Source organism: Lethenteron reissneri, chromosome 25 (assembly GCF_015708825.2).
Source record: "Lethenteron reissneri isolate LAM-NWPU_2019-01 chromosome 25, ASM1570882v1, whole genome shotgun sequence".
NCBI classification, from domain to species: Eukaryota; Metazoa; Chordata; class Hyperoartia; order Petromyzontiformes; family Petromyzontidae; genus Lethenteron; species Lethenteron reissneri.
The window spans coordinates 7684681-7711101 of record NC_083803.1 but is presented as its reverse complement, the minus strand read 5'-3'; the positions used below and the strand labels follow the sequence as shown (position 1 = coordinate 7711101).

At 41.4% G+C, this 26421-nt stretch overlaps 2 protein-coding genes across 3 annotated transcripts; one reads left to right on the top strand and one right to left on the bottom strand.

The window, feature by feature from the left end:
• Positions 1 to 644: 644 nt before the first annotated feature.
• Positions 645 to 7626, bottom strand: LOC133347144 (protein-L-isoaspartate(D-aspartate) O-methyltransferase-like). 2 transcript variants are annotated; one of them, XM_061559165.1, is made up of 8 exons: positions 7498 to 7626; positions 6329 to 6433; positions 6192 to 6223; positions 5937 to 6041; positions 5068 to 5188; positions 4758 to 4843; positions 3409 to 3607; positions 645 to 2731 (listed from the first exon to the last, which is right to left on the bottom strand). In XM_061559165.1, the coding sequence occupies exons 1-7, from the start codon at positions 7550 to 7552 to the stop codon at positions 3428 to 3430; spliced, it is 684 nt and encodes a 227-aa protein (XP_061415149.1). In that variant the 5' UTR covers positions 7553 to 7626; the 3' UTR covers positions 645 to 2731; positions 3409 to 3427. The 2 variants fall into 2 exon arrangements, with proteins under 2 accessions (XP_061415149.1, XP_061415148.1); XM_061559164.1 differs by having other exon boundaries at positions 645 to 2711.
• Positions 7627 to 9287: 1661 nt separating this feature from the next.
• Positions 9288 to 25982, top strand: LOC133347143 (sorting nexin-6-like). Its single transcript, XM_061559162.1, has 13 exons — positions 9288 to 9643; positions 11448 to 11552; positions 14073 to 14183; positions 14440 to 14561; positions 14934 to 15057; positions 15592 to 15687; positions 17868 to 17973; positions 19285 to 19360; positions 19482 to 19521; positions 21427 to 21513; positions 21636 to 21795; positions 23026 to 23111; positions 25192 to 25982. The coding sequence occupies exons 1-13, from the start codon at positions 9599 to 9601 to the stop codon at positions 25243 to 25245; spliced, it is 1212 nt and encodes a 403-aa protein (XP_061415146.1). The 5' UTR covers positions 9288 to 9598; the 3' UTR covers positions 25246 to 25982.
• Positions 25983 to 26421: the final 439 nt, after the last annotated feature.

The window sequence follows — 26421 nt, the reverse complement described above, 5'->3', positions numbered from 1 at the left end:
CTATGCATTCGTCTTTTTCTAGATCTGATAGTACTGTACCGTACGTATTCGAAAAATGTAAAAGTGCGCATGGAGCGGTGTACGCTCAGAATTACATATAAAACACATGGATCAGATAACATACGTGAGTTAGATACATCATATTGACTGTTAAGAAAAATTAAGTGAGGTTGAGAACACATTGCTGTAGGGCATGGCTGTTGGTTGAGATGAATGAGAGTGGAGCCAAAGGAAGAACAGGCCCCGGAGAATGACCACTGTCGAGATGGGAGCGATGAGATTGTTCTTGTGGAGGAATTTGGACGGATTTTTGCATCGAGAGACCACGTGGGATTGTGCCAACTCCATTCACCAGCAGTGGAGAGATCATGGTTGATGAGGATGAGTTCACGCAAATTTCTTGACTCGTTTTCCAGCACAGTTGTCATTGGGAATTGGAGCATTTTAAATGCAGTTCTCAACTAAACATGTAAATTGTCAGCTTGAAATCAAAAGTTTGAAATGTTTAAATGTGTTTAAAATTACTATGTGCTGAAAAAAATAAAGAATGGGGAAATGTTGAAGTTTAACTACGAAATTTTTGTTTTTACAGAGTATAAATGCACCTTGTATTGTCTTATTTAATTAACGAGTTTACCAGCTGCTTTTACTTTAGGTCACTGTCTTTTTATTACCATATGCTGATGAGTACACGACAAGTGATCAGAAAGAACAACAGCCCATGGTCTAGCAGCAACAAGGTTAAGTGCAACTTTGCTTGAATCTGGAAGCTTTATTGGAAACACGTTCCAGCACAGCAAACCACTATGTGCTTCCATAAATACTTCCACTTATAAATGAAACAAGAGCATTCACATGCCCATGTCGTGTTATCCTTAAAGAGAGATGCTAGGTGGTTGACTTTATTTTTATGAAGCTCAAAGCTTGCAAACCAGGCAAACAGTTTTATCATGTTACCAATTACGTTTTTTTTCTATGTGTTGAGCATGGTGGAAATCATACCAAATAAGTACATTTGTTGACAAGACAAAGCAATACTTTCCGACTTCAAATTACATTTTCCAAACATTCTTCTCAGTACATAGTTATTTACTTTGAGGCCAATAATGGCCTAAATTTCACAATATCTTTAGATATTTCAGTAAATGTTGGTGTTACCTGCCCTACTAAAAACCCACATTCATAAGTATTTTTTTACAAAACAATGACATATTATTACGCAACAATAAGCGACCCACCACTTGCAGACATATCTAGTGATATGCACACTGATATTTTATACATTTGAGCAGACCAGAAGTAATATTCAAACGATACTGGGAAGCAGTCCTCCATTCAAATCAACACTCTCTGTCCTACATTTAAGCTATGTACTACAATGCAGTGTAGGACATTTTTAAATGTGCAAACATAAACAACATGAAAACACACAAGAAAATTAAACCAGCGGTAGCTTAAGCCATGTAGTAAACTGATATTCAGTAAATAAATATAACTGCCAAACTGATAAATTTTTTACTGCTACCAATAGATTTAAAGCATGTATTTGTTCATCTGTTACTGTGCCAGGACATTCGGATTGGCGAGCATAGATCTCCAACACAATCGCAATAAATCTATCTGCTTGAAAAGGCAATAAAAAAACAAGTCATACCACAACTCAAATTCAGCTGCATTATAAAAGTGGAGATATTGTTTTGCATATTAATGTACAATGTATTACCATGTTAGTGTTGTTTCGGAAAATTTGTGACCATTAAAAAATAAATTCACAAAACACAATGCATATATATAACTGCATTAAAATATTTTATCAAACAATGTTACATGTTGCTGTAAATGTACCTTCCTATTTAAAATAAAATGTACGTACAAATCGAAAATATAGATTTCCATTATTCCATTATGTTTTCACCCTTAAGTGTACAACATCATGAACAGCATTTTGTATTTTAAATCATACTGGCCAAGTTTGTTAAATAGGGCTGGGATTTGTTTTTAGATTGTACTGCGTGTTGTTTGGCATGATGTCCAACGTTTTGCTCCACATGCTGGGAGCTTCTTCAGGAAATGCTTAGAGCAGCTTGGTTTATCCATCAGCAATGCTATATCATAGCTAGATAAATTGAGCTCGCAGTAAGTGGAGTGAAAAGTCAGATATTATGCTGAATAACATGCCATACAACCTCTAAGTGCTTTAGAAAACTGCAAAAACACAGTAATTTTGCTATATATTTAATTATGTGCACTATCCCATTCTGCAATCCGCACAAAGTAAAAGTTGACTGAGTTCTAGAATGAGAATTTTCAATCGATATTGATGTTTCAGAAATGTCTTAAGATTCAAATGTATGCAATAACTATCACACAGCTCCAGTGCATTCAGCTCACATATTACACTGCAGATACAGAATGTTCAAGGCAAACGCAAAACATAATGTAGTTGATTAAAAAACATATAAACTTCCAGCAAGTCTTCCTTTTTTCTGTCATACGAACTGACTGAGGTCCAACAATACACTTATTTTGCAAGTTTGCGAGTGAGAATGATAATGCAAAACAGAATTTAAGATACAAAACACTAAATACATCTTGTGTAAAAGATGCATGGCACTACATATATGAAGGCGCAATTAAAGTGAGTGTGCAGCATTTCACGCAGTCGCCATGGTTTGGTGTTCAGGTTCTTGATCAGAGGTCATCTAGCATCCCTACAAAGGGAAAAATAAGTCTTCTCGTCTTATCACACTTCACAAGAGAATGCGACCTCTTAAAACAGTAAACATTTCATCTTGCAAAGCATAAAATGAAAGACATTTACAGTTGTTCATTTATGTACCAAAATGTCAGTGGTTGCCCAGTTCATGAGGAATGGGGCTGTGCGTATCACAAGTTTACAGCTCTCTACAAATATAGTTAAATACGATAGCATGGGCAAGTCAAGCGATGGGATGATTGCTTATTTCCCACAAAGTGGTACTCAATTAAATGACTCTAAAAGTAATAATGGCTGAGTGGACCCCTGAATGGGATTTGATCTCATCATCCTTCAAGATATGCAAGCCTTGTGCACTAATCACTGTGCTACTTGCCATACTTTTTCCATCAATAATATATCAGCAGAAATGGTAGATGAAGAAACCAAACAAGTCTTTTACAGGGAAATGAACGATTACCATTATGCATTTCAAAATAAATTTACATTTTCAAGTGACTTGAATAAAATTATGTTCAGCATGTGTAATTAGAAAACATACGTTTATCAACAAATGTTACCTGGGACTAAAATCAGTTATTTAATAGATAACCACAATATCTTTTTTCATTAACAGTGTAAGAATCACTCTGTTATGAAAACAGAGGATGTGATAATATATGCAACATTAAAAGATAAATGTTCACAATAACCTTTCTGGCCCTGCAAGCTTTACTTCCAGCATGCCCACTGCTTGTCCTTGTCAGTGAGTGGCACGTAGATGACGCCCATCAGAGGGCAGTGTCGTACGGTACCGTCCTCCAGCTTGTCATATTGTTCCATCGTCTGGTTTCCCCCTGCTGGCCCCACGGGCAAAATGAGCCGGCCGCCTGGCTTCAGCTGGTCTATCAACTGGGATACATGCCACGTTGCAACAAAAATAGAAAATAAGATCACATTACTGAAAAAAAAACAACAGCAGTTTCAAACATCCAATGGGACATTTTTTTTTAATAAAAGCAATGAAAGCAATCTTGTCATGGAATGCTAAGCTCACACCCAGGATTCTGCTAATGCTGCCCCGGTACTCTTGAAACATACAATACAGAAATTGCAATTGACTCCAATTTTTTGGTCCTTTACTCGGACCCTTTTAACAATAATGGCTATCCCCAGATTCTGCCACCCAAAACCCCCTACAAGCAATGCCCAGTAAGACATGGCAGATGATGCCAATAATATCAACTAGCCTTTTACCCATCCAAGGACGGGTGTATTGAAGTACATCTGAAACTTGCAAGCGAAAAGCAGACCGTGACGTGATATTGATTGCATTAATTCGTGTGCAATTTGTAAGGGCCCGGCGACACAGACCTATTTCATTTTAAGGTTATAATCCCTTGTTCATCATGACGTCCTTTTTACTTTGATGTCTCAATAGCGTTACGGAGATCGCGTGACATGAGGGTTCTGCCTTTGTAGTGAGGGTTGTGAGTTGACGCCGAGGAGGGGGGAGGAGGCGCCTCGGCCCCCCATGTGGAGTGACGTCAGCCACTAATTATTATTAATGAAGGGGGGGTGTCCATTTGGAGGACGTCACCTGTTAATGAATATTAATGAGGGGGCTGTTCGATATGGAGTGACGTCACTTGCGCATGATTATTAGTGAGGGGGGGGGGGGGGAGTACTCCATATTGAGTGACGTCACCCGCTCATGATTATTAATGAGGGGTGGGGAGGTAGTCCATTTGGAGGATGTCACCTGCTCATGAATATTAATGAGGGGGGCTGGTCGATGAGGAGTGACATCACGAACGTTAAGGACAGACATTCCTGGGTGATTACAGTAGGTATAAGCCTCCCTCATCATCTCCCATCCAGTTGCATAGGTGAGAGAATGTTTTTTCCAAGTGTTTTTATATTAACGGTTTAGTCAAGTGATCAAACTGATAATAGGGAGAGTAATAACCCAGCTCTAATGCAATAGCCACACAAGCAGTCTGGCCAATGGACTTTTCATGCAAATAAACGTTGTGCATTGAGGCACTCATGGCTTGTTTACCGCCTGTGGAACTGTAGGTGCAGCAGCTCCCACATGGATGGCATCATAGGGAGCACCTTCTGTGTGCCCCTGCCTGCCATCACCAACTGCAAAGTAACAAACACCATTTAAAGTATGCAATAAATAGCAACTGCAATATGAGCTCTAAAGGACACTAAGTTTAACTATGTTATTTGATTTAAGCTAACATCGTACAACTAAGCATGTGTAAGTGTACATAAAAACCAGGGTAACAACGCAGGAAATAAGTTTTACTTTCAATGCGTATGGTAATGTCACTGTCAAACCAATGCAGGCAATGGAAACCCACCTACAAGTGTCACTTGCCCCTTAGAGAGAAGAGACATGTCATCTCTGTTGACGTTTTTGACGGCTTCATCCACCAGCTCCTGGATGTGATCAATCCCAATGACCTTTCCTGAAGACCCCACCTACTCCAACAAATGCACATTCCCCACAAATCGTCATGTTTTTGATGTCAAATATATGCCAAGTATTAAGTGACACTACGTATGTATGTTGAACTTCTTTCGCACTGTACATAGCCAGCCGTGCTAACAGGAGGTGTGGGCGAAGGACAATACACAAAAAGCAGTTTTAAAGTAGGCGTACTTTTAAAATATATTGATTTATTATTTGGAAATTGTACTATTATGGTTAACCTAAATACGCTCACCACATTTTTCAATAACACTGCTCTGGAAACAAACTTATCTTCGACTTGTGTTTCAATCAGTGACCCTTCTTCAGTAAAGAGAGGGCAGAAAAGAACTGACTTGTAGGAGAAGACTGCAATTTACACAGTAGGGCCCTAAATAATTTTAGACATTTCACAAATTAACAGTATTTATTAGACCATACAAAAGTTTTCCATTCCAAAATACTGAGTATTAAATTCATCAAAACTTAAAACTATATTTTATAGGTGCGGCAATGTTTGCATAGTCAGCACGTAAACGATTAATCAATTGCAATACATTATCATACAACAAATGCGTCAAACTGTGCAAGAATGTATCATTTAAAAGACAGAAAATATGCAAATGACATGCACGTTCCTTTAGACTAGTAAAGCAAAAGAAAACGGTGTCTAAAGTAGACTTTATATTGTTGTTTCACTAATAATAATTTAAAAAACCTCCGTTAATCTCCGCTGTATTGCTGAGCATGTGCACATACCATTCTTGCAATGCAAGCAGTGAGATAGCCACTCCCAGAACCAACATCCAAGACTGAAGCCCCTTCAAACAAATGGTCTTGCAATATCTCCAGGGCATAGGCGTGCTGCAGACACGCACACCAAAATAACATCAGTGCATGTGCCAAAATAATTATGGCGGAGCTTCTTAAAACTCCACTCGTGCTTTGTTTTATTAAATGTGTAAACGTAGTGTTTGTAAACCTATATTACCAGCTGGTATGTGGAATACTTACCATGTGAGGTGCACTTATAGTTGCCTGATAACCTAAACAAACAAAACTAGTGTTAGAGTCATTGAATCTCTAAAGCCATAAAACACATGTAGGCGTTTTAACAATGCCCATTCGAATATCAACAACCACCAGCTTACCAATGGACTGCGGCGAGTCCATGTAGGCATTGTGCTTGGCGTATTTTCCTCTGTCCGTGGCAATCATTGCCTGGTAAACGCGGTCGGATTTAACGATGCCATTGCCTGAAAGACAAATCACCCACTCGATTAAGGTGCGTGGGCCTATAGTTGTCCCCCATACAGCGTTGTCCATCATACCCAGAGTCCTCACATTTCACTGTGAACGAACGCATGTCTCACCAAGTACCACCACGGCCAGAGCATTGCATTCCTGATGAAAAACATTCAGGGGAACACACCCCTGTCACAGGAGTTCACATTAAAGATATGTTCTCATTCTATTGCCCCCCCCCCCCCTTCTACGTATATAACACGTACTCCATTTATCGCAATGATATCACTTTGCAGAGATAACCAGCAATGTCCACAGTTGTCCTGTAAAGCCTCGCTTTTCAATCCACGGGTCGTGGGGGGTTACTTGACCAGACTTAACCACGCTGGTCATTGCGGGCTGGTAAAGGGGGTGTTAGAAGTAGTGTACAACAATTGATGTTGCTGCAATGCCCTCTGCTGCCCACCACGTGGCCACACAACGCACGAGTTCAAATTCAGTATTCATTGGCAATGCACAAATGGTGAAGATTGTACTGTATTTAAATTGCAACAGCATTGTACTGCAATAAGGCACGTTATATGGTAGTTCAACAATAGTTGACGGCTGTTTTCGTTGGGCATGCTTCAAGAATGTTCAATAAATTTGCCGATGCAGATTCAGGAAGGCGACGCCCAAATGCCTCATCACCGACACGACAGCAGCCACATTTGCAAAATCCCAAAATCCTTGCATTTAACGACTCGTCAACATCGTGCACCCCGCCCGAAACGGCAGACCACAAATGCATCAAATCCCCATAACATTTGCACGCTCAAAAAATGCAGCCTTCTGCAGAGACACCCCCGACTCGGAGCTAGGCCCCAGCGGTCTCGGATAGAAAGCCGGGCGGGAGAAGACGCGCTCAGCCCCGGCCAAGGGTGACGCGACGAAGGGGGTCGGGCTCGAGGAAGGGAGCCGCCATCCCCCCACCCCGCACTCTTTTTCCATCAGGAGCGGTGGCTCCGTCCTCCTGTCCCCGCTCCTTCTCCTGCGGGGACACGGGGACGAGCGAAGGCGTGAGGTGCGGGCTCACTTCGCAGATTTTTGACCAACTCGGCGTGGCTGCTGCCTCCGCACTTCCACGCCATGACGGCCTCGCGACGCGGGCTGCCTGCGAGCTGCGTCACGTGGGCTGACTCCTGACACCACCACCATCATCATCACGTTCACTTAACAACAACGTCGTCATCATACCACACATTACGTCATGTCACCAATATCACGGTGGCTCAAGAGCAATATGCCAATATCATCATGCCACAAACAATAAACCACCATAACCGCACTGGCTCAATGGCATCATACCAACGTTAGCATACCACCAATATTACAATGGCTCAATAGCAGCATACCAATATCATCATGCCACAAACAATATACCACCATAACCACACTGGCTCAATGGCATCATACCAACGTTAGCATACCACCAATATTACAATGGCTCAATAGCAGCATACCAATATCATCATGCCACAAACAATATACCACCATAACCACACTGGCTCAATGGCATCATACCAACGTTAGCATACCACCAATATTACAATAGCTCAATAGCAGTATACCAATATCATCATGCCACAAACAATATACCACCATAACTACACTGGCTCAATGGCATCATACCAAGGTTAGCATACCACCAATATTACAATGGCTCAATAGCAGCATACCAATATCATGCCACGAACAATAAACCACCATAACCACACTGGCTTAATGGCATCATACCAACGTTAGCATACCACCAATATTACAATGGCTCAACAGCAGTATACCAATATTACAATGTCACGAACAATAAACCACCATAACCACATTGGCTCAATGGCATCATACCAACGTTAGCATACCACCAATATCACAATGGCTCAATAGGATTATACCAATATCATCATGCCACAAACAATAAACCACCATAACCACACTTGCTCAATGGCATCATACCAACGCTAGCTTACCACCAATATTACAATGGCTCAATAGCAGTATACCAATATCATCATCATACCGCATCCGTGATACCAACACTATTACAGTGGCTCAGTAACATTTTACCAACATCATCATACTACAAACAATAAACCACCACAATCGCGCTGGCTCATTAGCATCATAGCATGCCACAAACGTCATACCACCAATTCATAATGGCTCAATATCAGTATAACTATATATTAGTCATACCGCATCCGTCATACCACCAATATTACAGTGGTTCAGAAAAATTATACCAACATCATCATACCACGAACAATAAACCACCATAATCGCACTGGCTCAATAGCATCATATCAATATTATCATGTCCACAAACATCATACAACCTATGTTACAATTGCTCAATATCATTATACCAACATCATACCACAAACGTCATACCACCGATGCCACAATGGCTCAATATCATTATACCAACATCATCACACCAACATCATACTGAACTCAGCGTCGTAATACCGTCACCATACCCAACATTGTCATACCAAAATTATACTGGCTCAACGTCATCATACCACCAACATGAGCACGTAGTACAATCATGCCAACATCATCAGTTTAACTCAAGACGTGAACATCTAACAACCCCATCCATAACCCGACATCAAATTAATCCACCGTCTCACTAACTCTAATAATCATTCAGCACATCAGTCCATGCAAGTCATGACTCGTCAGACCACAACATTTGTAACATCTTACATACGTTTATCAGTGTATCTCCCTGTGTATTTTAAGCAATGCAAAGCAAACAATCATCAGCCATGGTCAATCAACTGCGCGACATAAGCCACTACATTTTAAACTCAGTGAAGGCTTCTCAGAATCTCTGTTCGAATTTACAATGTATAAAGAACCTAAACCATTGAGTGCCCTTGCTATGAAGCATTGTGCTGTTCTGTGTGCATAAGCAAGTCCCATCCCGTTTGTGTAGAAGCAGAATAATACTCGGAAGTGCGTCAGCTCAGATGACTGGAGGCTGCACCCGGTGTCAACTCGCCGCTCAGTGTGCATCTTGCCAGTTTCAGCAACATTTTCACACTTTGGGTCCATCACGGGTTCAACTTGTGGCTGGCCTTTGTTGAGCCACACACCGTTAACGATCCTTAAGAGAACGCATTTATTCCGAGATGGATGAGGAAATCAATCTTTTGAAAGAAGAAGACGACGAAAAGGTAACACAATAAGGCGAACGTTGTTGGACTTTTGGTTACATTTTAATAGAATGTTGACTTTTAAAGGGATACCGTATGCCGAGGGCACTGTTGGTGACCATGTTAAGCTGGATTTCTGTACAACTGACAATACTTTTTCGTAAATTGCAGTTTTACATTGCAGTATTTCCATTAAATAGCTAAACAAATCAACCAACCTGTGTTATCTAAAATAACTAACAGTATTGTTGAGTGTTTTAGCCTATTGACCTTCCTATATTCATGTGAAACGACACGTGTATTTTAAGAAGCAAACACTGGACAGGTCTCGACTCTTAGGGTCTTTCCAGCAGTAATGCTTACTCAATAAATATTGCTGGTTTACCAGATGTTATTGGCAGGAGCACTCCCTCTCAATATCCTGTGAGCGCAAGAATAATACTTCTGTTGTCTACATGTATAGATTATTTGTTAACATAAGACAAAAAAGACAGATTTAAATATAGTCATATTGTTATTTACCATTTACTTTGTGATGATATAATTTTATTGTAGGGGACACGCATATAATTGGACTTCAAATGGCTATTGCTATATATATTATTTGGTTATACTGCATGCAGTTGTGTACACCCTTAACTAATTGTTTCTGACAAACACTGCTGTGCTTTTTCCACTTTCAGAATGCGTAATGTCCTAACAGAGTTCTAGAAACATAACTGAGTGTCAATTCCGTTAGGCTCGCTTAAAGGGTGACAGGTGATTGATTAACTGCTTGCACTAATACGAATCAGTGAGGTTCAGCAAGTTGCCCAGTATGTATAGGAGTAATGGCTTCATACCTGTGGTCATTGTGTTATCGCATCATCCGATTATAAGACCCCTCTGAAAGTAAGACGCACCCTCAAACTTGTGTCCGACGTCAATATAAATGATTCAAAGCTGGTCTCACACAAACCCACAACTATCGGATTATAAGTCGCATCCCAAACTTGTTTCATATTAAATACAGGAGGGAAATGTGCATCTTAGAAACCGTAGAATATGTTAAATGTGTGTAACAGTTTAGAGGGTAGCTTAGATCAGGGTTTTGAGCCGTTTTGTCCAATGCATTTTATAAAGAAACTCGTGAACGGACTTTGTCACATCACGGGACGAGTCTGTATGTGTGTAACCACGTGTATCAGGAGCGAGCCCACGTGCTTGTGTGCACGTGTAATGTGCCTCGAGTGAGTTCCGTTCCTGCCCAGTGTGATGGGTATGTACACTACATCAGTATTGGGGCATACAAAAACGTCCGCACATGTTTCTGACCAGAAAGTTAAAACAATGAATGTCAAAATTCGGTCGGTCACGGCATGAGAACAATTGACGAGAGATGAGAGAGACAGAGGAAAGCACGGCATGGATACCGAGGGCAGGCAAAAGAAGCAGTGGTAGACATTGCAGCCGTTTGGTGAGACGAAATCAAATAATTCGGAGGCCACTACGGTGCTTGACGGAAGACACGAAGGACAGGGATGGCATAAACTGGGGGAAATTAATCAATTTGCCTGAAGTTACAGCCTGACGAGAACAACAACAGACCCACATTGTGACCCATACTCTCACATTGTGACCCATACTCTCACATGGAGACCCAGACACTCACTATGGAAAGGAAGGAATTGAAGGAAATGGGGGGGGGGGGGAGGAGGCTTTTGCCAGCAGTGGGAAGCTACAGGCTGACAACGACGACGGCCACTAGGCGCTCGCTACAAGCAATTGGCCCTCCTGTATCCAGCTCAACGGGAAATGCATCGAGTGTTGCTGATTGTGCTGTCAGGGCCGCTCTGTGAGCATCGACCTGCAGGGGGAGCCCGCGCTGCGTGTGTCGATCACGGACGCCGTGAGCGAGCGAGACCGGGTCCTCTTCACAGTTTGCACCAAGGTAACGTCACCTGCGCACGGGAGGCCACGTGCTAAAGTACCCACGTGTCAAACCCCATGTGTCACACGAATGTATAAAACCAATATGTCAAAGCAAGGTAAAGGGAGGGGACACACATCAGACCCACGTGTAACAAACTGTGGTTAGGTCCGATGTGTCAAAACCCATCTGTCAAATCCGCATGCATGGCAGCCCCACTAATGTAGGAATGTGTCAAACCAAGGTGTAATCGAAACACGGGGGCCACGTTAAAACCATGTGTCATATCCGGGTGTCAACGCCATGTGTCAAACCCATTTGTCAAACGAATATGTTAAATCAAAATGTCAAACCAATGTGTTAAGCCAAGAGTCGGCAACCTGCGGCTAAAGAGTCGCGTGCAGCTCTTTGGCTTCCCCTTTGTTGGATCTTTGGCTGCCCCCCTGTGGGCAGTCGTTTAAAAAAAAGTTAAATATAATTTAATGTAAAGTGAATTGATAAAATATGGCAGATATGGAATATCTTGATGACAACAAAATGTAGTCAAACTTTCTTGCTAGAGTGAACTAAGGCGGAAAAAAATTAATAGTCGCAGTTTATTACATCACCTATTTAGTTTATTTAAGTCAGATTTCGTTTGCCGTCTGCTGTCTACCTGCTGTTTTTCTGTTTGTGTACAAGTAGCTCTGCGTGTGATGCAGCTCTTAAACTGTTTTGGTCAAACACAAAAACAAAAATGGCCCTTGTTCTTTGAAAGGTTGTCGACCCCCGTGTGAAACCAATATTTCAAACCGCCCATGTGTCAAAACCACATTTCACACCAAGATAACCCATGCAGAACTGCAACGTGTCAAACCCACTTGCCAAACACAGGTTTCAAACTACTGATAACAATCATCACATCACAATTGGCAATATCAAGGCATAGTGCTAGAAGGGATGTTAGGCTGGTGGTTGGTTAAGGCTCAACACAGAGTGGTAGCCAAAGGAGAGAACACCCCTGAGAGGACGTCCACTGCAGAGATGAAGCGATGAAATCAACTCGTGTGCAGGAGCTAGATGGATTGTTGCATCGCAAGACCATCGTTTTGAAGTGGTACACCTCGTGTGTTCGTGGGTCACCTTTACCCAAACCCCCAACAATATTTACAAATGTTGTCTTGCTCTGAAATAAAGTGTTAGCAACTAAATGGTTCTGGTGACCCTAATACTACCAACATGTTCCTTCTATTGTGAAATCAATACTGTGCCGTATTGAGCATATATCAAATATTACGCTTGTTTTCTGTTCTGCTATGGGGTTATTAGAGTAGCTTCTGGGTACAAAACTATTTAACAATGTTTTCACAACTTGACAATAAAAATGTATGACCTTGCCAATTAAAATTGCATAGCATTGTACAATAAAGGCGAAAATGTGAGAGTTATTTTCATCGAGTGATGGCTTATAAAATCGTATTATTAAAATCTTAGAGAGGAACTGTTCCCATAATCTACCTCTGGTTGGCAGGTGCACCCAGCATGTATGTGGGTACATAGGCACATTTTTCAAAGGTAACTCTAGGCCCATATTCTGCAGAGCATCTATATATATTGTATTTAAATTGCATGATTATACACCTGGTTCTGATTTAGATGTATCTGCTCTGTGGCTCTATGTCACACACAACTGCAAATGCACAAACAAACATGGCAGGTTTATTTGTCTAATTTCTTGGCAGCTGATATCATCTTGGCTCAAGTTGTCTTGCAAGAGTGGTTTTGTATCTCTTGATTAGCTTAAACATAGTTTTGATTTATTTAAGTATGACCATCGCATCGTGTTCCTTTCGCATTGTTTACCATGCATGCATAACATGCAAGGCCTCCGTTGGCTCTAAATCTAATGTTTTAAGCCATTGAAGCTCACCTGCCTGGGAAATCCTCAATTACATGCATGACATGCAGCCTGCTGCTCCTTCATTGCATGTTATTTATGTTATAAATTTCTCTAAACAAGAATACAGTAGTTTTCCATGCCTTTTAAGCAAACGGAACATTGTTAGCATGGTGGATGCTTTGCTAACTTGAATTTTGACTGCTGCCTTAGTCTTTAAATGCCTCACATACTTCATGTATATTAAAAAGGCTTAAAAGTTTGTGAAATGGCTTTGCACACTTCCATTTTGATTACTACTGAGCGGTCTGTAAATATTTAAACACATTTTCAGTAAATTAAAGTAATATATTCCTGTACTGCCATGGTTAGCACACTTAACTTTGAAATCCGGAAGGCACCGGTTCGATCTCCCAATCTCCCCACCTCTGACCACCAAGCAAGAAATGTGGGTACACCACAATTAGTCAAGTGTCAGGTCACGTGTGATGGTGTTGTGAAATGTGGGCATTCCCACCTCTTCCAAGGGGTCTGGTCGGTGTGAAAGCGTAGGCCAAATACCCTCTATGTGGGTTGCCTTAGAGTACAGGCTCTTCTGCCAGTAGTGGCGTAAGCAGACAATTGCAGCGCTGCACCTCTGCCTTCATGTTATTCCTGTGCCGCAGACAATTTTGCCAGCCTTCAAGAACAGCAAGGTGTGTGTATCGCGCCAGTACGAAGACTTTGTGTGGCTGCATGACTCATACGTGGAGAACGGAACCTACGCGGGCTTCATTGTAAGTGCCGGATATGAAAATGCTCACTTGACTTTGCATTACTGATTTTATTTTTATTCTGCAATCCAACCGCACTTGATAATGTTAACCTAGATGATATATGAGCAATATGTACCATATGCAATTTGAGTGCAAGCTTCATAGCTTGTTGTGGTTATCGTTTAAATAATAATTGTTAAAGTGTGTATGTCCTGTGGTATGTGTGGCCCTGAGCTTTGCGTGTTCTCTTGCTCTACGTTGCGTGTCCTCTGTGAAGATCCCCCCAGCGCCACTGCGACCCGATTTCTCAGCCTCGCGCGATAAGCTGCATAGGCTGGGTCAGTCCGAGGGAACGATGACAAAGGAAGAATTTTCCAGAATGAAACAAGAAGTGGAAGCGTGAGTTCTGTGTCCTGCAGATGTCATCGTCAGTTTTCAGGAATCATTTGGTGAAAAGTGTTACAAAATATTACTTGGTGGTAATGCATATTTAACGTTTGGGAAACATTTTTTTACGCTCATCAACAGAATTAACTCTTACTCCATGTTGGCATTATTAAACATGTCATATAATTCTGCTGAAAAATATTAATATTTAAGCTGATAAGTAAATTTACATATAACATTATGTAAAAAAATGTAAGCTGTCATTCCTTTACCACTGGATTGGCCATGGCTGATGGTGTAATATTTGAAATTAATCATACAAGTTTACGTAAAAATCTGCATGATTTTGCAGGTATCACTTAGTGTTGTGCTTTTGGCTTGCAGTGAGTATCTGGTGGTGTTCAAGAAGACTGTGGCCATGCATGAGGGCTTCTTGGTCCGACTGGCTACCCACCCTGTCCTCAGCCAGGACTCCAACCTACAGGTCTTCCTCGAGTACACGCATGAGGTGTGACTCCAGTCTGCAGCTTTATCTGTCCATCTCGTCTATCCATCTCAGCGTCTTATTGGCTTTTAGTTATAGAAAATGTCAGTATTGATGTGAATAGCAGTTAAGGGTGAATCTGTCATTAAGGATTGCTTGGGCTCAGCTTAATCTTTTTAGTTTTCATGATACATGTTGGGTCAATGGAATCAGCTCATGTTGCAGGCGTTCGGTGGATTGTTATGGCGCAGGACATCAAGAAATCGTAATGACTTCGGGAGGCCTTCATCTACCAGTGGTTTGACAAAGAGCTGTAAATTATTATTTTAAATATTATTATAAACAGAGACTGCTCCCCGCCATGGGAAGATGAATTTGAACCACTGGCTCAGAATTACTCACGGAGTTGAGCACTGCCCATCGCTTATTTGACAAACGTAGGCGCTTTGATGGTTAAAGTGAATGCACGCACATTTCTTATGTTGAGCGCTTGGTAGGATAATCTTCAAATCAGATCTGCTTCCACAGAACAGTTGTGTTGTTCTTCTTTTCTGACAGTTGAACGTGCGGGGCAAGAATAAGAAGGAGATGCTGGGAGGATTCTTCCGGAACGTGGTGAAGTCTGCGGACGAGCTGGTCGTCTCCGGAGTTGAGGTGTGGCACGCATCCTGTTATCGAAATTAGTTACTAGAAATATTCGTGTCCAAAAATGTGTTTTTTGCCTATTTTAGTCCTTCGTCAACGATGACTACGAGTGGTATAACAATCATCAAGCATAAAGAAGACTATGACGACTCCCAATCAAAGACAAAAGCGCGACTGACTGATGATATTAAATTAAGGAGTCTAAATACATACGTGAAGTCTAACAACACATTCCTGCGGAGGGAGCTGGTAGAAACGTTGGGTTGCTCGGTCAATGGCTAGGCTCAACGGCGGCGTGGTGTATTCCGCAAATATGCCCGACTGTGAGGGCGGGCACAAGCCGACGTGAGTAGGTTAAACGTTGAGTTTTATAAGGGCACCATGGGGTGACCAGCCCATCCCCACCCAGCCCCACCCCTACCACCTCCCACCCAGCCCCACCCTCCCCACCCAGCCCCTCCCCACCCTCCCCACCCAGCCCCTCCCTCCCCACCCAGCCCCTCCCTGCACGACGGACGGACACAATAATCCCCTGTGGGCTGGTGTAACCAGGAGGTTCCTACCAGTATAATTTAGTGATTGTAGTGCGCTGAGGTAGACTAGAAATGGTACTTGACTATGTGCACATTCAAAAATATTTACTGAGTGAAGCGATTGGCTGACCTAATAATATAGAGGGGTGGTCGGTTGGAGGGGGGAATGGCAGTAAGAGTGGACTACATTTAAGGCTTCTTGAATCGACTAGCCTAAGAGACTGATTAAATACAATCCACAGACTAAGACTTAACGAACATCCCATGGGTTATCAAGTAGATTAAACCCATGACTAAAATAAATTAACACTAGTGCAAAAGAAACCCATATATACCCTTGTCTCTCAGCAACCGCACCCACCCTCCATAGCATAGTACAACTATTTTAAAAACAGCACTGTACAGAAATAGATTGAACCGTCTGTATTAGAAATGCAATGTTCAAAAACTATGCATGTATATTGTTGTTGGGGGAATGGTGGCGCATTAGTTATTGCTACTGTTTTATGTATGGCCCTGGTGAGCCGAGTTTGATTTCTGACCATGATTGGCATCAGTGGCAAGCGTTATCTGAAATGGTCCTTGGCCTCCCCTTTAGCAACCGCACAGACCAGCATGGTGAAGTATAGTCAAACCAACCCCCCTGACCGACACGGCATGGGGAGAATTTCACCAAGCAGTGGATTAACAAAGAGCTGAAAGTTATTCAATATGATTTTTGTTCAATAAAATTGTGCATAGCTTGCATGCAGTGCATGTATTGTTATAACTAACGAGCAAAAATGCAGTACAGTAAATGTATTTCCGGTATATATGGAATGAAAACACCGCCTATCACATCCTACTACCCACCAAGCACATGACTTGTAATTTGAATGCCACACGCACTTTGACCCACACTTTTAGTGACGTATCAGGAGGAAGAAAGCAATAACAAAGTGCGGTGGCACCAGTGACGTTGGCTGTGATGACCTTTTGATCTTGACCTTTGAATAGCTTTGGTAATATTCACTAATTATGGCATGGGGGGGCTTGTTGACTCATCAGGGCGATCAATTGCAAATAACACTCCATGTGAATAAGGAACTCCGCGTAAATAACAAACTCCCCGTAAGCACGTGCATCGAACAAAATGGTGCTCCAACTGCTCTACTATTGTTTTTAAAAATTAACTAGCACTCCCTCGCTTCCCCAGCCCCCTCTCTACCCCCCCCCCCCCCCCCCCCATTATATTAGTTATCTTTCCCCTCATCTTTTCCTCCTCATATAAGCTTTCATGTTCCCAATCGCGGTCCCCATTTGGTTGGGACGAAGAGCCAGAATGTCCCACCTCCTTAATACGCCCTTGCGCAGGTTTTTGCTCAGAGTTTCTGTTCCCTCCTTGTACTGGACTCGTGTTGAGTCGCACTACAACAACAAAAAAACTAGTACTGCCCATGCATTTACACGGGATGCATGGTCGTGGAGGGGGGTGCATGTGTAACGAACCCGGTTCACCGCTGTGGGATGCCGGTGAAGTAATCACGCATATGCGTGCAGTGACGTCACATGGCAGTTAGCAAAAATATTTTTCTTTAAGACTGTATAGTATGACATGTAGCAGAAAAAAACTCAACAAATACTTATATTCATGTTTGCTGCCGCTTTATTTTACAGGATATCGACGAGTTCATGGAGCATGAGAAAGTCTTCTTGGTGGATTATCATTCGCGAATCAAAGATGCCACCACCAAGGCTGACAAAATGACAAAAGCACACAAGAGTATGTGGACAACAACTGAGAACATTGTATTCTTTAAATTCACCCTTGATTAATTTTACTCTAGTCATTCCGGTTTCATTGTGTTTTTATGTATTTTATTTTGTATAAATTATCATTGGAGCATGGCTGGCTTTACAGGAATGACAAAGACATATATCCAGTTCAGTCTACACAGACTTTGTGGCAAGTGCTGTGAGCAAGCACTCATTAAGGCCAGGACTGGTGCTAGGTGGGGTGCTGTGGCAAGCACCACACCCAGTGCCAATGTTTATATACACCGCACCAGGGACCTCGGACCAGTTCTGATATTTGTCGCTGACATTGGCCATGACTAAGTGGCCGGATTCTTAGCGCAGTTTTATAACCACTACACTCAACAAGTCTGCCACATCACAGAACCTGAAGAACTGCATTGTGGCTCAGGAACAAGTGATGGGTTTTACATACTGCACACGGCTGGGGGCTTTTTGTACATGTTTCTTCGTGTTTATTTAAATTTAAGGTTTTATGGCCTGCACTGATTACAATATGGAGTTATTATGTATTTTCCTAATAATTTACACCTTTATTACAGCAGAAAGTGTGAGATTATATTCATTTTAAACTGTAGTACTTTGAGAATAACCAATGGGAAAAGTTACCAAAATGAAAGAATAGTACAGTACTCCAGTTATAGTATTTTAACTTAGAATCTTGCAGCTATGATATTTTCTTCACGTATACTTTGAGGATTTCAGTGTTACAATCGTTTAACATCTTCCCTAGTAGGTGGCACTGCAGGCCTTGCTGTTGTTGAGGCACGGAGTAGCATAAAGCAGAATACAGGTACATTACCCTTGGTACTCTAAAGCTCCACACACTATCCACGAATGTATAAAGCAACTATTTAAGTATAGAAAAATCGTTAAAACACTGTTCCAACATTGAAAGCACCTCCCAGCAATCATTGAGACAACAAAGGATGTTAAAATTGGTTCTGCACTTAATGTGGAAATATTCCGGCTCTGAGAATGAAATATCGGTTTGACAGTCATGTGGCAAAAACATTACTCTCACATTGCAGAGTGGGTAGGAAGGTGCTGCCTGCTCCTGTGTGGACCAGAGGTCACTTGAAGAGGCTTTCAACTCTGTGATATCCTCTTTCGTTGGCGGTTCTCTAACATGAATGATTACACTGCTCTGCAGGAGATCCGACTGGCTAGTACGTCTTGTGATGTGATGCTTAAAGCAGAATTGGGATACATTTTGCGAGAGAGAAAAAGGACTTTATGAATTGACGTGATGTATTGGTTGTGGTACGTCTGTGTGTAGACATCGCAGAGGACTACCTCCACATCTCAGCCAGCTTCACCAGCCTGGCCACACAGGACTCCAGGAACTTTAGCAAGTAAACTAATTTCCTGAATGGATTTGATTGCTTTACAAACACAGAGATGACAATTAATGAGTAACAAGTAAGCAATGCAACTGTTTTGTTCATCGTAAAAAGAAAGCACCGTGTCTTTCAGGTTATACCTTTGTATTGCTGATGTGCTGGAAAAAACAAGGGTAAGACTCTTCATTAGCATGGCAACTTATATTTATAGGAGTTTTGTATTTAATAATATGCAAGCCTATGTCAATAAACGACTGATTGAGGGCCTTTTCACGTTGTGTCGGTCATGAGGGGTTGTTTGGCCAGACTTCACCACACAGGTCAATGCAGGTTGGTGAAGGGGTGCCCAGGACCAGTTCAGATCTAACTCACCACTGGTGTTAACCATGGCCTGGAATTCATGCTCTTAGTTCTTTCGGTAAAGTCACGTAGGTAAAAAATGAAATTAAAATTAATAAAAATAACACAATAAAAATCACGACGTTTCGGAGGCAACACAAGCTTCCGTCTTCAGGTGAAACCTTCACAGCAAAATATCTGTACCTTATATAGTGGTTAAGGGGGGAGGAGCCAGGAAGGGCAGCGGGGGAGGAGGAGTTGTGAAGTGGTCAATTACTGCTTTTGTTATACTGTTATACTGCTGGGTGGGTAATGATGATTGCTTGTGTTGCAATCGAAACGTCGTAATATGCTATTATTTTAATTTATTATTTTATCTTTAGACGTGACTTAACCGAAAGAAACAAAGAATGATTAAGCCGCTCTTTGACGGTTTCACCTGAAGACGGAAGCTTGTGTTGCCTCCGAAACGTCGTGATTTTTATTGTGTTATTTTTATTAATTTCATTTCATTTTTTACCTACGTGACTTTACCGAAAGAACTAAGAGTATGAATCCTTGCAGTCACGAAAGCTTCAAATCTAGAATGGCCTGGAATGTTTAACTCAGGTTGCCAGGTTCATAGTACAGTACGTGAATCACTGCGCCATTGCTCCACCCCTATTTTTCGTACCGTGTGTATATTTTATTTCCCATTATAGCATTAAATCTGTAGCTACATTCATGAGACTAAGCACCCTAACTCACAGTCTATTATGGTTTGTCGCACATCGGCCATTAGCATTCCATTGCTTGTGGTCAGTAAGCCTTGCTAACTTGTTAGGTTGTGCCATATCCTATCCATAACATGCGAACAAGCCATTTTAATGTATCTCCTACGCACAACGCTTTTCTGTTAAAAGTAATAGCAACTGCAAAGGGATGTACATCACAGTGCGCTTGAATGCACGTCGTGGACAATTTTACACAGCCGCTTTAAATCCTCACGATGCTCAACTAGTGCACACTGAAGCTTTTTAAAGGTGCCGTATTTTTTCATGTTTGGCAAATAAAATGACAGTGCATAGTGTATCGTAATGCTATTGTTTACATGAATTCTCTTCATATAAAACACATTTTAAAAAAATTATGCCATAGTATAAAAAAAATCACATTTTTTTTTGGGAAAAGATAAAATCACAGTGAAGTGAAATTTTTTGTTTAGTTCCTATGGCCTTGCCTCTAAGGCACACCATGACAGCTGTAACTCTTTCTCTGATGTGTTTTCGGGTTAGTGTTGGCACATGGAGTGAGATCACGCCAAATAACACGCAGAACGACCCAAATAACTCACCTGAGAACAATACACCACGACCGTGAAAACGTACGCAGTAGTATGACATCACAGCCGATTTGCTGCATATACTACAATGCGTATATCATTTCATCGATTCATATTATTCGTATGCTCACAATGCATGCAATTTTTTTTGTTGTGGAATCGATTAGTAACATTGTATGAACATTGTTTGAAAATGATACAAGAGTGTTACATTTGGGTTGAGTGAACAAGCCCCTATATAAGACACAAAAACAATAAGAAACAATGCAAACGAAGGTAATTAATATATAGAAATATAACCTATTATTGCGTCCAATCACAACCATGAATCATCACAATTCATTTAATCTTTGCTGGGAGTGAATGGTTATAAGTCCATTAACTACTACACACAGGGAATGTGTTTACTGTCTTACAGAAACTAGAGGGACGGGTGGCTTCTGATCAAGATCTGAAGCTCTCAGACCTGTTTCGATATTACATGAAGGACTCGCAAGCTGCCAAGGTGACCAGTCATCACTTACACACATAACCACTGAAGGCACACTTACTTATGCTCCATAATTATCCTACCACCAGCCTGAGTGTGGTCATTGCCGATACATTTACATCACTGGCTGCCCACAGGACTTGCTGTACCGGCGGACCAGGGCTCTCGTAGATTACGAGAACGCCAACAAAGCGCTGGACCGCGCACGCACCCGCAACAAGGACGTTTCTGCAACCGAAAGCCAGCAACAGACCTCCTTCCAGCGCTTTGAAAAGCTGTCCTCTACTGGAAAGCAGGGTGAGTTATGTTCGTGTGTATGGCAATCTGGTTGTTCAGGAGCTAAATGGCAATGTTGAGGTCTGCTACGAACGAGAAGGTGGCTTCAGGAAAGTGAGCATAACTTTGCTAGAGTAGTTTCCTATGGGGTTCATAGTAGCAGGGTGAGTTATACCACTGACCTATGATGAAATCACGCTGCATATGCTCTATTTTGTCTGATTTTTGGATGCTTAGAAATTAAACAAGGTTAAGCCTGGTCGATACATACATGGGCGAGTTCCTTGCAACAATAGGTGGTGTAGGCGACCAAAAGTACAGCAATGGATTTGAGAATCCACGTGTGGATCTTTGAATGTTACCGCCTCATATGCATGGGTTGTCTCCAGGTATTCTAGTTTTCTCCAACTTACCAAACATGCAGTAATGAAACTAGCCAAACATCTAAATTCAGTACTGTCTTCAAAAATAATCTTCACAATCTTTGAGGTTTTCCTGCTTAAATATGTTTTTTTTAATTAAATATGGGCGATAGTGGTTAACACAATGAAGTATGAACCTAGTGACCTGATTCAGGATTCAGTTTCACAGCTACAACTAACATGAGTGGCAAACGATAATTAAATCTGTCCTGGCCCCCTCCTATTACCAGCCCACAGTTACTAGTGTGGTGAAGTATGGTTAAATAATCTCCATGACTAGCATTGGATCATAGCGGTTGTATGGATGCTATCAAACATACAATGTGCCTACAAATATATAAAGTGTTATGTTAATCACGCTTTTACCCTATTTGTTTTTAATATTGTAGACATTGAAAACATTCTTTCCCATGCAGAACGTAATTTAGCAAATGATCCTTATGACGGTACCCCGGGGTACCAAATAATACAAAATGGCCGAGGCAATAAAATCTTTTATTTCTGGGACACTATTTTTTCCAGGGGTGTACTTCACTCCGTGACTGGGGTACCAATCAATCCGAAATCAGTGCTACTCCGCGATGTCGAAACGCCAAACATCATAAAAAATCCATTATCGAAAATTTCAACTTTAAATAGTGCATCGTGTACAGCTCGTCGAGATGAGTCGATTGCCGCATCGCCGACCATCAACAGACTAAAAATGACTGCATTACAGACGTTATGCGAGAACCGGGTACTATGGAACCCCAGGGTACCGCCATAAGGTTCATATAAAATAGCCTCTTGGAGCATCCGACTATTTGTATCATGGTATTTGTCCACACAGAGCTGAAGGATTTCAGGTGCAGGCGAGTGATGGCATTCCGCAAGGGGCTGGTGGAGCTTACAGAGCTTCAGCTCAAACACTGCAAGGTGAGCTGCCACCTTTAATAATCATCTAAGTTTGATAGAGTGCCCTTTATGGCAGGTAGTCTCAAGAGTGTTTTACACGTGGTAAGCGACTGACATCACTATTAGTTGGCAGTGCAGGAAAATGTTATTCTGCGAGTGGGCAGTAGTCTTCCAGTTGGGGGCAGTGACTGCTGTACGTAATCCCAATTGAGTGGTTTGCAGGCAATCTTAAGAATTTGGCATATTTGGACCACAATGGCATACGCGTTTCGAATGACGTCTTGATATCTATGTCTACATAAAGCAGACAATGCATCTTTATAGTAAATACACCCACAGTAATAACCATTGCTGCAGGAGTATCATTTTTGCATCCATTTTCACTTTCAACATTCAAAGGCTGTCAGAATTTATATATTTTTGTTATTATACTTTGAAAATCCCCAGTATGTAGTGATGCTGTATTTGGTGAGTTGTAAGTAGAGTTTGGTTGGTTTTGGAAAGCATTTTCAATCAAACTTTACTCGTTGGCCCGTAGCCACACATGCGGCTCTATTGGTATGCCAACTGCTGCACGTATTTTTTTTCCACACCTTTACCTTAAATAAACAGGGACATTCAACTTCTCTAGGCCCTGGCCCTTCTTCTTTTTAATCCGGGCCTTCATCTTCAGGCCCTGTCTTTTCCCTATTTAAGCCCCTCCGACTTACTCTCTAGGCCCCCATCCCTTCCTGATGAGGCCCCTGTCTCTTCCTCTTTGAGCCCTGCTCCTTTTCGGAACTGCCTCCTCTTCTTTAGGGCCCTGCCTCTTTCGTTTTAGGCCATGCAACCTTCCTCTGGACCAGGGGTCGGCAACCAAAAATAACAAGAAGAGACATTTCTTTCCAATTCGGTACAAAATTCAGTATTTCAAGAGCCGCAATGCATCTGAGTACATACTGTACATACGTACATATCGTCAAGAAGCAGCCCGTAAAGAGCCGCATGCGGCTCCGGAGCCGTAGGTTGCCGACCCCTGCTCTGGACTAATGATTGGACTTGTTTGTGTAGTGGTGGGGGTTGTAGGGGGGGTTGTGGAGGGGATAGTGAGCAAGAGCCGCAGTCGGTAGTCGTGGGAGGAGACAGTCGGCACTAGTATATAAAGGTACCTTTCTGAAAACCCAGGTAACCTTTACTTAAAATTATCCTCCATTAAAATGTTAAAACCATGCAATTAAAAGTCATAGGTTTATATGAAACCATACATTCAGTTAAGTTTATTTAGTTTTCGTCTGTGTAGTCATGCTGAGTAGAAATGTTCTAAGTTATTTTTTTTGTACTTTCGACAGTCAGGCATAGAGTAACAACATCAACATCATCAGCCTAGGTTAATCCACTGTCAGATGAAGGCCTTCCAAAGCCACCACCATCTCTCACGACCATGCGGTGCAATAATCCAAATAATATCTGCAAATGAATGTGCTTAATTACTCCATCTCCTCAGTGCATGTCCTCGGTTCGACGTTCCTTCGCTTGGCAGCCAATTCGTCACAATATGGAGTGTAGTGCATGCTTTACATATACCAATATCTTTTGTCATAAACGTATATATGATGCACAGGTGACAAACCTATAATCACCATTTCAAAGTAGCATTACCAAGTTCTAAAATGTATTAATTGGTGGTTAAGTAAATACAGTATAGCCTATGACCAAATCACCCGAAATGCCTCTATTGTTAGATCTTGAAAGCTAAGCATAGCACTGATTTGGGTGACCATCACCACTAGCTGGTGGTCATAGGGCTGCGGGGCGACATGATGGGCTGTAGAGGGCAGTGCAGCAAAATACTGTCCGCTTGCTTTGGACTCCGATGCTTCGACTTCTCCCCCTCGTCGCTTTCAGCCTGCAGGAGACACTTTGGTGAAGTGTGGTCAAACAACCCCCATAACTCACTTGTGGTTGTAATTCATTTATTGTAGTAAATGTATATTGTATGTTTAATGAAAGTAAAGTATATATCGTTATTTATTTAAAATACCAGTATATGTAAAGTAGTATATGTTGGTAAGTATGTTCGAGGTTCTAATAATTAACCTGTGATGTATTTTTGTAATTTTAGGCAAATCTGCAAGTCCTACAAATCTGTCTGGGCCAGATACAAGATGCTAACTGACAGATGTCATCTTTGGGATAAATAAACGCATTCCAACATAAACTTTAAAAGTGCCGTCTTACTGCATGGCATTAAAGTCTTCACCCAAAGACATGTTTAATTAAGAGAGGAACCATACATTTATATAAAATGCTCTCGATTGAAGTAACACCAACCCAGCTGTCGATCAAGATTGCGATAAAGGCCAGTACATTGCTCATATGTTTTAAACGCCCTTGAGAGTTATGCTTGATTACATACCACATTGCCAGGCACCAAGGAGCACTCTATTGATAAGACATACATTCTGTTCTTTGGGACCCAGATAATGCCTGGACATCCGGTTTTTTAGCCATACAATTGCAATCGTTATACTGTATAGCCAACCTATCCGTGCATTCAAGTCGTACACATTTAGATTTGTGCATACCCAATTTAATATTAACTTTCAATTTTTTTTACTAATAATGATCAATTCTTGAACTGCAATCTTTCATTTATGTTATCAATTTAATTTTGTTTGCGTATACAGTATGGAATTTTTTACAGTAGATTTACATTATTTGGTTTAATTCTACATTGACTATAAAAGGTATGGATAAAGACAAGAGATTATATGTTAAATTAATAAATAAGTGTGCGATATTTCTTACGTGAAAACATACCATGTAGTACTATACTCCATTAGTTTTGAAGTAAAAAAACATTTTGGAAATAAGTCTGGAGTGATATTTGTCAAATAAAAACCGTGGAAACTACTTTCTGTAAAATTTTGTGATGAAGCTGCAGTTTGTGTTTGCTGAGTGCAGGGTGACCCAGGATGTGTGATCAAGCTGCGACTGTTGTGAACAATACAAATGTTCTGCTAAAAATGGTCATGGTCCAATATATTGCAAGTGTACAAAACCCTGCTGTGTAGGTTTTCACGGTTACGCTGCATAGCTCTCCCGTGTCTTTTGGCGGTGACATGGCCAGAGGTTCACGGCACGAATCCAGCAGCGGCCCTGATCATAACCACGGGTATAATAACATTCAGAGATTACTTTTGGCAGTTCCAATGCAATTTATTTTGACAGTGAATTTTACTTTATTTCTTGAGGGAAGTAGTATACCTACAAAACAAGAGCTGCTCATTGCAAACATGTTGTAGGACGAAAATAGTTTTAGTATTTATAAAGTGTATTCGTGCAGAGATAT

What these genes read in the sequence shown, in the direction of transcription:
- LOC133347144 (XM_061559165.1), bottom strand. Translation starts at nt 7,552, where the DNA reads ATGGCGTGGAAGTGCGGAGGCAGCAGCCACGCCGAGTTGGTCAAAAAT. An exon ending in CTGCTTGCATTGCAAGAATG is followed by an intron (nt 5,189 to 5,936) that starts GTATGTGCACAT and finishes TTGTTGGAGTAG; the next exon opens with GTGGGGTCTTCAGGAAAGGT. An exon ending in GGGGCAAGTGACACTTGTAG is followed by an intron (nt 4,844 to 5,067) that starts GTGGGTTTCCAT and finishes GTTACTTTGCAG; the next exon opens with TTGGTGATGGCAGGCAGGGG.
- LOC133347143 (XM_061559162.1), top strand. Translation starts at nt 9,599, where the DNA reads ATGGATGAGGAAATCAATCTTTTGAAAGAAGAAGACGACGAAAAG. An exon ending in GAACCTACGCGGGCTTCATT is followed by an intron (nt 14,184 to 14,439) that starts GTAAGTGCCGGA and finishes TCCTCTGTGAAG; the next exon opens with ATCCCCCCAGCGCCACTGCG. An exon ending in ATGAAACAAGAAGTGGAAGC is followed by an intron (nt 14,562 to 14,933) that starts GTGAGTTCTGTG and finishes TTTGGCTTGCAG; the next exon opens with TGAGTATCTGGTGGTGTTCA.